The sequence below is a fragment of the Panthera tigris genome, chromosome A2 (assembly GCF_018350195.1).
Source record: "Panthera tigris isolate Pti1 chromosome A2, P.tigris_Pti1_mat1.1, whole genome shotgun sequence".
Taxonomy (NCBI): Eukaryota; Metazoa; Chordata; class Mammalia; order Carnivora; family Felidae; genus Panthera; species Panthera tigris.
The window spans coordinates 16,490,586-16,503,185 of NC_056661.1; the positions used below are offsets into that span (position 1 = coordinate 16,490,586).

The window sequence follows — 12,600 nt, forward strand, 5'->3', positions numbered from 1 at the left end:
TGGCCCCCAGACTTAAACCCTACCTTGCTCCCTCCCGGTGGGCTTCTGGCCTCCTCTGGTGGTGGCTGCCTGGAATGTGTTGGGCTGTAGCTCTTTGAAGGCGTGTGCAGCCTGCTGGATCGCATGGGAGCCTGGCCACACCTGGCCAATGGCACAGCAGATCTGCGAGAGATGGCACAGATTGGCCTGCGCCTGGTGCTTGGCTACATCCTGCTGGAGGACCCGCAGGTGAGCACGGGGTGGGTTGGCGTCTGGCAGCGGCAGGCGTAGGGAACCCGGGGTGTGCCTGGACGCCACCCACACCCGCTTCCGCCCACAGCTGCACGCCCAGGCCTATGTGAAGCTGCACTCGCTCCTGCAGACAGCGGTGCCCATGCGGCGCGAGGAGGCCTGCTACGTGCTCTCCAAGCTGGAGTCGGCGCTGGCGAGGGCGCTCAACACCCCCACCTCAGAAACGCCCACCGAGGAAAGGGAGCCCTCAGCTGCAGCTGCAGCTGCAGCTGCCACAGCCACGGAACGCTGCTCGTGGCTGGTGCCACTGGTGCGCACGCTGCTGGACCGTGCCTACGGGCCGCTGGGGCTCCAGTGGGGGCTGCCTTCCCTGCCGCCCACCAACGGCAGCCCCACCTTCTTCGAGGACTTTCAGGCCTTTTGTGCCACACCTGAATGGCGCCACTTCATCGACAAGCAGGTATTTGGAGGTGGGGGCCAGGGAAGAGAAACGGGGGGGCTGGGAACCCACATAGAGCGCTGGTGTCCTCTCCCTGCCCAATCCTTCAGGTGCAGCCCACCATGTCGCAGTTCGAAATGGACACCTACGCCAAGAGCCACGACCTCATGTCGGGCTTCTGGAATGCCTGCTACGACACGCTCATGAGTAGTGGACAGCGGCGCCAGAGGGAGCGGGCACACAGTCGTCGGGCTTTCCAGGTGTGCAGCCCGGGGCGGGGGTGGGGAGCTGCTCCACTCCTGTGCCCAGAGGATAGCTGGTGGGACAGCGTGAAGAAACCCGACGGGACAGGAAGCCGCCGGCGGGACTGACCCATTCCTCCACCCCCACTCCCCAGGAGCTGGTGCTGGAACCAGCACAGAGACGGGCACGCCTGGAAGGGCTGCGTTACGCGGCGGCACTGAAGCAGCAGGCAGCGCAGCACTCCACGGCTCTGCTCCACTGGGGGGCGCTGTGGCGTCAGCTCTCCAGCCCCTGTGGGGCCTGGGCCCTTAGGTGGGCGGGGCTCGGGTGGAGGCCGGGAGGGGCGGGGCGGGGCTCCGGGAGGGACCTGGACAGCGAGACTGCGTTTGGGGTGAGGCCTGGGAGGAATCGGGGCTTCTACAGACTTCTGTGCCCACCCATGACCACCAGCGGTGGGTATCTGCAGAGACCCACCGCTTCCCCGCTGGAAGTTGTCCAGTGCCGAGACATACTCGCGCATGCGTCTGAAGCTAGTGCCCAACCATCACTTCAACCCTCATTTGGAAGCTAGCGCCCTGCGGGACAACCTGGGTGAGAGAGGGTGTCCTGAGCTGGATCTGCCCAACCTCAAAAGCCCTGCCCCGCCCAGCTCTTGCTGAGCACCCTTGGGCCTGTTGCAGGTGAGGCCCCCCTGACACCTACCGAGGAGGCCTCGCTACCTCTAGCGGTCACCAAGGAGGCCAAAGTCAGCACGCTGCCAGAGGAGCTTCCGGAAGACCAGCTCGGCGAAGATGAGCTGGCCGCGCTGGAGACTGCGTGAGTGGGGCTTGGAGAGAGCTGACCAGGAGTGGGGGCAGGAGTCTGTGCCAGGGCTAAACACCCCGAGCGGGGTGTCCAAAATCAGGTGGGGGGTTGGGGAGAGCTGTCTAGCAGAATCGAGAGTGACTCTTTCATAACTAGACACCCCCGGGCAGGACTGAGACACACAAACCAGACCAGCATGGGGGTCCCCAGAACAGGGGGAGCCAGGGGTGGGAGTTGGTGTCATGGCCAGACATTTAGGGGCTCTGGTTTGGGGTGGGGACTGGGGTTAGTGGGCACTGGACCCCAGACAGTTCCTCCCTCTCCTCTGGGAAGCATGATAGTATGTTCCTCATGATGTGACAGCACTTGGGGAGTCTGGTCCTTGGGCTTATTCGGAAGGCGGCGGGGGGGGGGTCCTAGAGCCTTGAGCCTGAACCAGGTGCTGGCCCCCAGGATGCAGGCAGCAGAACTGGACGAGCAGCATGAGAAGCTGGTGCTATCAGCGGAGTGCCAGCTGGTCACAGTGGTGGCTGTAATCCCAGGGCTGCTGGAGATCACCACGCAGCACGTGTACTTCTACGATGGCAGCGCAGAGCGTGTGGAAACTGAGGAGGGTGTGTCCTACTGGAGCTGGTTAGAAGGGCGTCAGGGGATGGCTTGCCTCTGGTGGGGCAAGGGTGAGTGACTCCTGCCCCTGATGTCTGTCTGCACAGGCATCGGCCACGACTTCCGGCGCCCACTCGCCCAGCTGCGTGAAGTCCACCTGCGGCGTTTCAACCTGCGCCGCTCAGCCCTTGAGCTCTTCTTCATCGATCAGGCCAACTACTTCCTCAACTTCCCGTGCAAGGTGGGCGGGACCACAGCCTCCTCTCCTTGGCAGGCCCCCAGGCCCCAACCCTGCCTCATCCCACCCCACACCCAGGTACGGAACCAGGTGTACTCGTGGCTCCTGCGCCTGCGCCCCCCAGCCCAAGGCTACCTAAGCAGCCGCTCCCCCCAGGAGATGCTGCGTGCCTCTGGCCTCACCCAGGTGAGAGGCCTCAAGTGTGGGGGGCAGGCAAGGTCAGAGCCCTGCAGTTGGGAGGAGTGCCGGACAGCCCAGCTGGCTCACCTCTTGCCTGCCCCTGCCCCTGCCCCCCAGAAATGGGTACAGCGTGAGATATCCAACTTTGAATACTTGATGCAACTCAACACCATTGCAGGGCGGACCTACAACGACCTGTCTCAGTACCCTGTGGTGAGGGTCCACTCCTTACCTCCGCCCCTACCCTTCTGGTCTGCCAGCCCTGGTTTGCCCCAGTGTAGGTGCTGTGGGGGTGGGGCGGGGGGGGTTGCTGCCTGACAGCTGGCTTCTGTTCCCTGCCCCTCCTCCCGACACACCCACACCCACTCTCCACCCTCCCCCGCTGGCCTCTCTTCTCCCTGAAGGGAATCCTGTTTATATGGACTGTCTGTCCTGCTTCCCTGGGGTCCCTCTAAGTGGTGTGCCCCTACCTGGGGGCTCTGCCCATCTTCCTGAGGGTGAGGGTGAGGGTGGGGCAGGCTGGGCAGATAGGCCATCAGGACCCTCATGCAGCTCCTTCCCTGGGTGGGTGGCCAGTTCCCCTGGGTCCTGCAGGACTACGTGTCCCCAACTTTGGACCTCAGCAACCCGGCCGTCTTCCGGGACCTGTCCAAGCCCATCGGTGTGGTGAACCCCAAGCATGCCCAGCTCGTGAGGGAGAAGTGAGCGTGTGGGCAAGACCGGGCTTGGGGGCTGGGATGGGCCAGGGCAGGGCTTCTGCTGACTCTCCCGCTACCCTCGGCTGCAGGTACGAGAGCTTCGAGGACCCTGCGGGCACCATCGACAAGTTCCACTATGGCACCCACTATTCCAATGCGGCGGGCGTGATGCACTACCTCATCCGCGTGGAACCCTTCACCTCCCTGCACGTCCAGCTGCAGAGTGGCCGGTGCGGCCTGGGGGGTGGCTGGCAGGTGGTAGGGGTGAGGGTGGCTTGCTGCAGATGGGGGGAAGAGGCAGGTCCTCCAGGTATCCTGGGCCCTTCGGCTCCCTTCCTTTCCCCAGCGTCACGCTCGCCCTCCCTGTCCCCACCCTCCCCACCTCACCTTGGCCTGTGCCCCTCCCCCAGCTTTGACTGCTCCGACCGGCAGTTCCACTCAGTGGCGGCAGCCTGGCAGGCCCGCCTGGAGAGCCCCGCCGACGTGAAGGAGCTCATCCCAGAGTTCTTCTACTTCCCCGACTTCCTGGAGAACCAGAACGGTAAGAGTTGGTGCGGGGCCGGGAGGCCTGGGCACGGAGCACGCAGGCTGGGGGTGGCCAGGGAGCAGGTGACCGTGAGACAGCTGACCTCCCTGCCAGGCTTCGACCTGGGCTGCCTCCAGCTGACCAACGAGAAGGTGGGCGATGTGGTGCTGCCGCCATGGGCCAGCTCTCCTGAGGACTTCATCCAGCAGCACCGCCAGGCTCTGGTGAGGAGAGGAACACAGGCGGACAGCCAGGGTTGAGGGTCAGGGGTGGGGGTGGGGGGGTCAGCCGTCCCTGGACTGACCGGCCCCGTCCCCACCCCCAGGAGTCGGAGTATGTGTCTGCCCACCTGCACGAGTGGATTGACCTCATCTTTGGCTACAAGCAGCGGGGACCGGCCGCGGAGGAGGCCCTCAATGTCTTCTATTACTGCACCTATGAGGGTGGGCATGCGCTGGACTCAAGTGGGGGCTGGGGCACAGGAGAGGAGGGCTGAGGGCAGAGGGCAGAGAGGGAGCCCTGACTGCTCTGCCTACCTGCCCAGGGGCTGTGGACCTGGACCACGTGGCGGATGAGCGGGAACGGAAGGCTCTGGAGGGCATTATCAGTAATTTTGGGCAGACTCCCTGTCAGCTGCTAAAGGTAAGGCCAGCTTGGAGATTAATGGTCAGATATGGGGTGCCTGGGTGGCTCAGTCAGTTAAGCGTCCGACTTTGGCTCTCATGGCTCATGAGTTCGAGTCCCATGTCTGGCTCTGCACTGGCAGTGCGGAACCAGCCTGGAATTCTCTCTCTGCCCCTCTCTCACTTGAACACGTGCACACAATGTTTCTCTCATTCTCTCTCTCAAACTAAATAAATAAACTTAAAAAAAAAAAAAAAAAAAGAGGGGCGCCTGGGTGGCTCAGTCGATTAAGCATCCGACTTCAGCTCAGGTCGTGATCTCATGATTCGTGAGTTCAAGTCTCACGTCAGGCTCTGTGCTTACGGCTTGGAGCCTGGAGCCTGTTCAGGCTGTTCTGTGTCTGTCTCCCTCTCTCTCTGCCCCTCCCTTGCTCATGCTCTGTCTCTCTCAAAAATAAATAAACATTAAAAAAAAAAAGATAATGGTCAAGGATGTTCATGCCATGGTACTGACCGGGCCACTTGTCCACAGGAGCCACATCCAGCTCGGCTATCAGCCGAGGAAGCAGCCCAACGCCTTGCACGTCTGGACACTAACTCACCTAGTATATTCCAGCACCTGGACCAGCTCAAGGCCTTCTTTGCGGAGGTGAGGGGAGGCAGGGCTTCATCTTCCTACTCTGTGAAATGGGTTTAACTCCACTGTCCTTACGAACTTCTTGGGGCAGATGGAAAACCTAAATCAAGACCACTGGTGTTAGACACCTTTGGAAAAGAGGTAACAGGAAAGGAATGTGGGAGTGGGAGTGGGGCACCTTCTTTGCCAAGGCCCGGACAAGGTGTTGACTCGCCTAACCATCTCTGAAAACCTTAGGGAGACCAGAAGTAAGGGTCTTGGCCTTGGATGTTTCTTTCCTCACCTTCATGCTTACATCAGAATGCCTCCCGGCCCGACGTTGTTAGTTTAGTTTATCCTCTCCTGCTGCCCGCAGGCTTGGGAATATGAAGTAACAGTAACAGGATTGGAGGACCAAGGTTGAGACCAAGCTTGAGATTCTGAAGGACCATCCTTGTCCGTCCCTGCATCTCACTTACTTTCTGAGATGCCCTCCTGAAAGCCCACTGATCTCTCTTGACTGTTTCTCAGAGGGACCTCTGCCTCTATGATGTCTAGTCTGTGGCCACTGGGGGTTGAGAGGAGAGGAAAGAATGGCAGCCCAGGCTGTAGGTACGGGAGTGGGGCACCCGGCTGACCACGCAAGCATAGCTAGCCTGGTACTCTTACTCTGTAGGTCATCAGTGATGGCGTGCCCCTGGTACTGGCCCTGGTTCCCCACCGGCAGTCCCACTCCTTCATCATCCAGGGCTCCTCAGACCTGTTGGTAAGTGCACCAGGCAGAGCCCATCTTAGCTGCACCCCTCACTGACTCCGCCCCACACCCACCTCTGCCCCCTCTTGCCCACAGGTGACCGTGAGTGCCAGTGGGCTGCTGGGCACCCACAGCTGGTTGCCCTACGACCGTAACATAAACAACTACTTCAGCTTCAGCAAAGACCCCACCATAGGCAACCCCAAGTAGGACACAGGGATGTGGGCAGGGGTGGGCTCTAAATACCCTGTCCCCTGACTCATCTTCCCACCCAGCCAGAGCGTGGGCCGGTGGCGGGGTCTGGCCTAGGTCTCTGAGGGCCTGGGTCTTCTTGGCCTGGCCTCACCTGTCATCCCCCTCACTGGGTCAGGATGCAGCGACTGCTGAGTGGCCCGTGGGTGCCAGGCAGTGGTGTGAGTGGGCAAGCCCTGGCAGTGACCCCCGACGGAAAGCTGCTGTTCAGTGGTGGCCACTGGGATGGCAGTCTGCGAGTGACCTCACTATCCCGGGGCAAGCTGTTGAAGCAACTCAACCGCCACCTTGGTATGGGCAGCCTTGGAGGTGGGGTGGTGCGGGTGGGGGTAGCTGGCCAGGGGGGGTGTGACTACTCTGTTCCATTTGTACCCTTCCCTCCCTATGCAGATGTAGTGACCTGCCTTGCATTGGACACCTGTGGCATCTACCTCATCTCAGGCTCCCGGGACACCACGTGCATGGTGTGGCGGCTCCTGCAGGAGGTATGCTGGGTGGGCAGCCCCGTGGGGCCCCCGTGAGTCCAGACCTGCCCTTCTCTCTGCTACCGTGAGCAAGCCTGGGGCTCCACGACCCTCCAGCTCTCTGGCTTTGGACGAGGCCATCACTTTCCTGAGCCTTAGCCTTCTCACTCAGGGGCCAGGGTAGTGAGATGTCCCCAGTTCTGAGCCAGCCCTGGCTCCCTACAGGGTGGTCTCTCGGTGGGACTGGCATCAAAGCCCGTGCAGGTCCTCTACGGGCATGAGGCTGCAGTGAGCTGTGTGGCCATCAGCACTGAACTCGACATGGCTGTGTCTGGATCTGAGGTGTGTGTGGGCCTGTGCCCAGGGGAGGCCAAGTTTGCTAGGCAATGCCCCTGGAGATTAGAGACCCCTGCCCAGCACCCTAAGCTGCCTTCCTGCAGGATGGAACTGTGATCATCCACACTGTACGCCGTGGCCAATTTGTGGCAGCACTACAGCCCCCAGGGGCCACGTTACCCGGACCTGTGTCCCACCTGGTGCTGGGGTCAGAGGGCCAGATTGTGGTACAGAGCTCGGCGTGGGAACGTGTTGGGGCTCAGGTATGGAAAAGGGGTGCTCAAACAAGAAAGGGGCAGTTGGTGTTCTGTCCTTGCTGACACCTCTTGCTTCTTCCAGGTCACCTACTCCTTGCACCTGTACTCAGTGAATGGGAAGTTGCGGGTTTCGCTGCCCCTGGTAGAGCAGCCCACAGCCCTGGCAGTGACAGAGGACTTTGTTCTGCTGGGCACAGCACAGTGTGCCCTGCACATCCTCCACCTGAACAAGTGAGTGCCACTGTTGATGAGTTCACGGGTCCTCAGGGTGGTAGTCACCGTAAGAAGACACTAAGAGGTGCTATCCCCCAGCCCACCCCCACCCCTCTCTGGTGTGTACCCACAGCCCCTTACTGTCTGTGGGCACATTCTTCATGGCTGTCTCCTGTCCCACAGTGGGCAGAGAAGGTACCTGGGAGAATGAAGAGACACAAAGCTAACTTGCACTTGAGAGCATATCCCTCCCTCCCTGCAGACTGCTCCCAGCTGCGCCTCCTCTACCCATGAAGGTGCCCATCCGAAGTGTGGCTGTGACCAAGGAGCGCAGCCATGTGCTGGTGGGCCTGGAGGACGGCAAGCTTATCGTGGTGGGCGCGGGGCAGCCCTCTGAGGTGAGGATAAGGGCAGGGCGGGCCTCGATCGGGGCGGGGGGCCGACAGTCCTGGCCCACTTCTCCCCGATCCTACTTCCCCCAGGCGCGCAGCAGCCAGTTCGCGCGGAAGCTGTGGCGGTCCTCCAGGCGCATCTCCCAGGTGTCCTCAGGGGAGACAGAGTACAACCCTGGAGACGCGCGCTGACAGCCGTCACGCAGGCTCCTCCCCCGGCGGGCCCCGCCCTTGGAGGCCCCGCCCAGGAGTCGGCGGGAACCCGGAGGAGGAGGAGACCAAGAGGCCGCGGCCGGGGGTCGGCCCGGCTCCGGGGGTGGGCGGGACCCCACCCCCGCCCAGCTCAGGGATTGGTGGGCGGTTCACTCCAGGAAGTCCCGCCCCTCGCCGGCAGAGGGGCCGTCCGGAGTCTGGCACTGGCCTCAGCGGCAACACAGCACTTTTTTGCACAGTGTGGGGCGGGAGCCCAGGCTCTCCAGCCCCGCGTCCCGGCAGAGCACGGGGACCGGACTGTGGCCTTAATCTCTAAAGGCGGCCCCTCGCTCTCCCGGTCTCGGCAATAAACCTGGCCTGGTTTTGTAGCTGCTTCGCCTCCGAGTATGCATGCGCGCGGCGTCTCCGCCTGCCTAGGCCACCGTCCGGGCCTCGTGTCCCCCTGGCCCGTAAGCCCACCAGGGCGACTCGTTCCCTCCGCGTGGCCTCCGTTTCTCCAGCCGCGCCGTTCCAGCCCCTGTGGGCCTCAGCCACCGTTTCTCCCCTGCGGATGGCTCCCAGCTCTCAGCGCGCTCCCGCAACACCTCCGCACGTGTGCGCGTCCCTGCGCGGGGCGGGGCTAAGGACGGCCACGCCCCCGCGCGCCCCCGCGCTCGGGCCTAGGCGGCTCCTCGGCGGGACCGCCCGCCTAGCGCCGGAGCTGGCCTCCCCAGGGTCTCCACGCAGCCGTCCTGGCTAGCCCATGGTAGCCTGGCAGCGCGGAGCTCCGAGCCCCGCCAGCCCGAGTGGATCCCGGGAGCCTCCGAGGGACGGCCGCTCCAGGTCAGGAGAGGGGTGGGGACAGAGCCCCGGTCTCCCTGGACCGGGAGAACCGAGGGCTGCTTTTCTGTTCCCCCACTCTCGAGGCCCGTGATCCTGCGGATGTCGCCCGTCGTGCCGGCGTCCGTGTGGGCATGTGCGGGCGTATTTTGTGGTCTGGAGATGCGCGCGCGCGTGTGTGTGTGTGTGTGTGTGTGTGTGTGTGTGTGTGGAGGTGGGGATTGGGGAGAAGCAGCTCCAGCCCCGCAGCAGCGCGGGTGGGGGGGTGGGGGGTGGGGGTCGAGCAGACACGGGCCTGGCTGTGGCTAGGCGCTCTAGTCACGGGCCCACCTGCCAACCAGGATCCGGGAAGGGCCCCTTATATGGTAAGCGACCCAGTTGTACAAGCCCCACATGTGGTAAGGGCCACCGCCGTCTCTATCCCAGACCCACTTGCACACTGGGTGGGGAAGTGAGTTTGGAGACAAGGCCGGATGTGGTGGTGGATGTCGGGGAGTTAGAGGGCCTTCCCCCAGGTTTCTTGTCCATGCCTTCCCGGCAACATCCCTCCTCAGCCCAGAGGAGGCTTCTCTTACCCAGACCTTAGGAAGCGCGTCCCAGCAGGATCCGCCCCGTGGTCTACATGGGTCCTGGGACTGAGTAGTCCTGGCCTTGAGGTTTCTAGCCTCAAAGGCCTCTCAATTCCCAGATGAGCAAGGACAAGGGGGCCTCTGAGCCCATATACTCTGCCCTTGCTGCTGAACCCACCAAGGAACCTTCCTGTCCAGTTTCTGAGCAGGAAGTGAGGGTTAGATACCGATCCTGGAGAAGTGGGGCCACAGTCGCGCCAGGGAGCCCTGTTTTAGAGACTTAGGGTGTGGGGTTCCCAGGCTCATGCTGAGAAGTCTGGGGGAGATTCCCACTAAGCAGGCCTCTGGTCTGGCTCTGGCTGAGGTGGGGATGGGAGTCGCTCGTCCTCCAGTGCCATCCCTGGACTCAGACCAGGGGGGTTGCTAAGGTCTTTGAGATAGGGAAGTTTCCAGCCTGCTCTCCTCCATTCTGAGCTGCCGGCTCCTCTAGCTTTGGCCAGTGGGGGCTTAGCTCTGTCAACCCCACCCCCACCTGACACCGGCGGAAACTGGTCCAGGCTGGTGAGTGGGGAAGTGGAGGGGGCGGTGGTAACCAGCCCTGGGGTGAATCAGGATGGAGTGAGCCAAGAGAGGGGGACAGAGTCTACCAGGGGACTCCTGACATCAGGCCTGAGGAATTTCTCCCGTCTCGCTACACATAGCCCCTTTTGGACTCCGAGAAGTGTCCCAGCTCCTTTGCCTGAGTGTTGGAATGACACTCCAACATCTTCTCCAAGAGATGCAGTCCATGGGAGCACTGCTAGCCAGCAGAGCCATGCTTCACAACTCCAGCCACAGGGAGGGTAAGCTCCACGTGGGTAGGTAACTGTCAATCGAAGTTTGGGGGCACTGGGTAGGTGGGTAGGTCACACACAAGTCCAGTTACAAGTTCTGGAGTCCCTGTACCTTGTGCCTTGCCTGCACCGGATCGTGGAAATAACTGGCCTCCAGGCAGAAGTGAGCAGCAGCATTTACTTGACTTCCAGCTCAGCTTTATTTTGTACAAATCTCCAAGGTCTCATGTGCAGAAAAGCCCCCGTCGGGACCACCATGAATCCATTTGCTCTCCCCGACTTGGTGGCAGAGACAGGACACACAGTCTAAAGCCCCAGTAGACAGAGGAAGTAGAACAGGAGCCAGGAAAGGGAGAGACTGGAAGAGATCAAGGAAGTCTTCCCCAAGTAGGCGGTACCTGCCAGTGTGTCAGATGGAGAGGGTACAACCACAAGAGCAGACGTCTGGAAACCTGGGAGAAGGGTACACCTGGGAAGGGCTAGGTGTCCAAGAGTGGCGAGCAGAGGGGAGGATGCGAGAGATGGCCAACCAGCTCCTGATGCCATGCTATGAGTTTTTGACTCTACGTAGTAGGGACTGTTGTTTCAAACCTTTTGGGCAGCAAAGTCTAAGTGAGGCTACCCAGGGATCCTAGCCTTGATTCCTTGCCCTTGATCCTGTTTGTCCTTTCCTCTACAGATAAGACCTGGAGGGTACAGGGCAGGGACAGGGAAGAGGTATGGGGAGGGGGAGCCCTGGCCCCCAATACCTCCTCCCCATTCCCTCCTGAGCCTCCAGGGGCCTCAGGCAGCATTATCCCTGTCTACTGTGCCTTCCTGGCCACTGTGGTCCTCGGTCTGCTCGCCTACGTGGCCTTCAAGTGGTAAGTAGTCTGGGCACTGCCCTGTGGCACACCCTCCCCAGCTGGACTCCCAGCTAGCTCCCTCTGTCTCAGTGAAGGCTGGAACAGGTTGGCGGGTCCCCCTGCTCCCCACAGCTGGCGCTCCCATAAACAAAGACAGCAGTTGGCCAAAGCTCGGACTGCAGAGCTGGGGACCTTCGATAGGGACCAGAGGCACGGAGACAGCATTGTTTTCCTGGACAATCCTAGCGGTCAGGAGCCCTGCGCCCCCAGTCAGGGTGAGCCCCCTTTCCCAATCTACAGACTTTCACACCTGGCTGTGCCATAGCACCCGGCCCACCTGACCCTGTTGTGCCCCTCACGTCTCCCACCCTAGGGCCACATCCTGAGCTTGGCTGCCGCCTCTACCTTCACCTCCCTCAGCAGCAGCAGGAGGAAGTGGAGCGGCTCCTGGAAGTCTCAGGCGAACCTGACAAGGGCTGGCAGGGTCTGGCGGGCCGCCTGGGCTACCAGACTGATGCTGTGGAGGTCATGGCCCAGGACCAGGTGCCAGCCTACACCCTGCTGAGGGACTGGGCTGTCAAAGAAGGCAGCGGTGCCACTCTCGGGGTGTTAGAGGACGCCCTGGCTGCCATGGGCCGCGAAGACGTGGTCCGGGTTCTGCGCCCCCCGGCTGAGGGCTGCTCTGTGGTGTGAGCGGTGCCGGCACAGCCCGGCCGCTCAGGGAATCTGCTTCGGTGCTTTTCCTTTCTTCGGCTTCCTGGCACTGGTGGCCTCAGCCTGCCTTGCTCTGGGGGAACAGAGAAGATCCGGCCACCACTCAGCTCCCCTTGTCCCGCCTTCCTCCAGGACGGGGACCAGGATGTGGGGGGGTCAGCAGTGAGGGGTGGTCCTGCCCTCCTCCCTGCCCCACCTCCCCTCACTTAGCCTCAACTGGTTTTTCTATTTTTGTATCTTGTATTAAAGGCAACTTTGGACTACCGTGCCGCCTCTGACTCCTTGGGCCTGAGAGACAGTGGGTTGCTAGGAGGCAGAGGCCCAGAAAGAGAAGAGGGTCCGCGGGAGGTGGGAGGAGCACGTGAGGTGGCAGGCAGCGTGCTCCTGTAGAAGATGCGAGCACTCTGGAGACACAGGCTGGAGTTCACATCTGCACCTCGCCACTCGCTGGCTGTGTGTGTCAGGGAGCAATTTTTACCTTTCTGAACTTTAGCTTTCTTAGCTGGAGAACAACACATAGAATGGCACATTTGGTAGTCCCCCCCCCCCCCCCCCCACCGCCCCTAGACTCTCAAACTGGCACTGAGGGGCCTGGGGTTTGAGACCATTTTTGTGACTTCTGCTGTGACCGGCATCAAGAGGAGACTGGAGGCAGACTGGCCCTGGGAAGCCAGCTACCGAGGGCCTCAGGTCACTGCTAGTTGAGAAAAAGGAAGAAAGGTCTCCTTGTAAGAC

At 61.7% G+C, this 12,600-nt stretch overlaps 2 protein-coding genes across 8 annotated transcripts in view; both read left to right on the forward strand.

The window, feature by feature from the left end:
- NBEAL2 (neurobeachin like 2) overlaps positions 1–8,453 on the forward strand; it is a 29,662-nt gene extending 21,209 nt beyond the window's left edge. For 4 of the 6 annotated variants that reach the window (XM_042978784.1, XM_042978788.1, XM_042978786.1 and 1 more), the window contains 25 exons: positions 91–228; positions 320–691; positions 781–930; positions 1,068–1,225; positions 1,380–1,504; positions 1,594–1,729; positions 2,171–2,331; positions 2,431–2,747; positions 2,859–2,954; positions 3,318–3,442; positions 3,529–3,669; positions 3,850–3,980; positions 4,080–4,189; positions 4,291–4,408; positions 4,510–4,607; positions 5,121–5,237; positions 5,881–5,970; positions 6,055–6,164; positions 6,329–6,501; positions 6,601–6,695; positions 6,900–7,016; positions 7,115–7,273; positions 7,350–7,498; positions 7,743–7,878; positions 7,963–8,453. In XM_042978784.1, coding sequence (XP_042834718.1) covers positions 91–228; positions 320–691; positions 781–930; positions 1,068–1,225; positions 1,380–1,504; positions 1,594–1,729; positions 2,171–2,331; positions 2,431–2,747; positions 2,859–2,954; positions 3,318–3,442; positions 3,529–3,669; positions 3,850–3,980; positions 4,080–4,189; positions 4,291–4,408; positions 4,510–4,607; positions 5,121–5,237; positions 5,881–5,970; positions 6,055–6,164; positions 6,329–6,501; positions 6,601–6,695; positions 6,900–7,016; positions 7,115–7,273; positions 7,350–7,498; positions 7,743–7,878; positions 7,963–8,064 — 3,624 coding nt within the window. In that variant the 3' untranslated portion in view covers positions 8,065–8,453. Of the gene's footprint in view, positions 1–90; positions 229–319; positions 692–780; positions 931–1,067; positions 1,226–1,379; positions 1,505–1,593; positions 1,730–2,170; positions 2,332–2,430; positions 2,748–2,858; positions 2,955–3,317; positions 3,443–3,528; positions 3,670–3,849; positions 3,981–4,079; positions 4,190–4,290; positions 4,409–4,509; positions 4,608–5,120; positions 5,238–5,880; positions 5,971–6,054; positions 6,165–6,328; positions 6,502–6,600; positions 6,696–6,899; positions 7,017–7,114; positions 7,274–7,349; positions 7,499–7,663; positions 7,879–7,962 lie in introns of those variants that run through there. The other 2 variants (XM_042978787.1, XM_042978790.1) reach the window with 2 other exon arrangements.
- Positions 8,454–8,543: 90 nt separating this feature from the next.
- On the forward strand, positions 8,544–12,130 carry LOC102955721 (death domain-containing membrane protein NRADD-like). Of its 2 annotated transcripts, none has more exons than XM_042978791.1 (5): positions 8,544–8,907; positions 10,175–10,330; positions 10,986–11,169; positions 11,284–11,426; positions 11,525–12,130. In XM_042978791.1, exons 2-5 carry the CDS (start codon positions 10,225–10,227, stop codon positions 11,842–11,844), a joined length of 753 nt encoding a protein of 250 aa, XP_042834725.1. In that variant the 5' UTR covers positions 8,544–8,907; positions 10,175–10,224; the 3' UTR covers positions 11,845–12,130. The 2 variants fall into 2 exon arrangements, with proteins under 2 accessions (XP_042834725.1, XP_042834726.1); XM_042978792.1 differs by having other exon boundaries at positions 10,175–10,315.
- The last annotated feature ends 470 nt before the right edge of the window (positions 12,131–12,600 follow it).

Bases quoted from the DNA above. Each gene is read 5' to 3' on its own strand.
- LOC102955721 (XM_042978791.1), top strand. From the start codon at position 10,225: ATGACACTCCAACATCTTCTCCAAGAGATGCAGTCCATGGGAGCACTG. The intron at 11,170-11,283 runs GTAAGTAGTCTG...TGCTCCCCACAG, and splicing joins GCCTACGTGGCCTTCAAGTG to CTGGCGCTCCCATAAACAAA. The intron at 11,427-11,524 runs GTGAGCCCCCTT...CTCCCACCCTAG, and splicing joins GCCCTGCGCCCCCAGTCAGG to GGCCACATCCTGAGCTTGGC.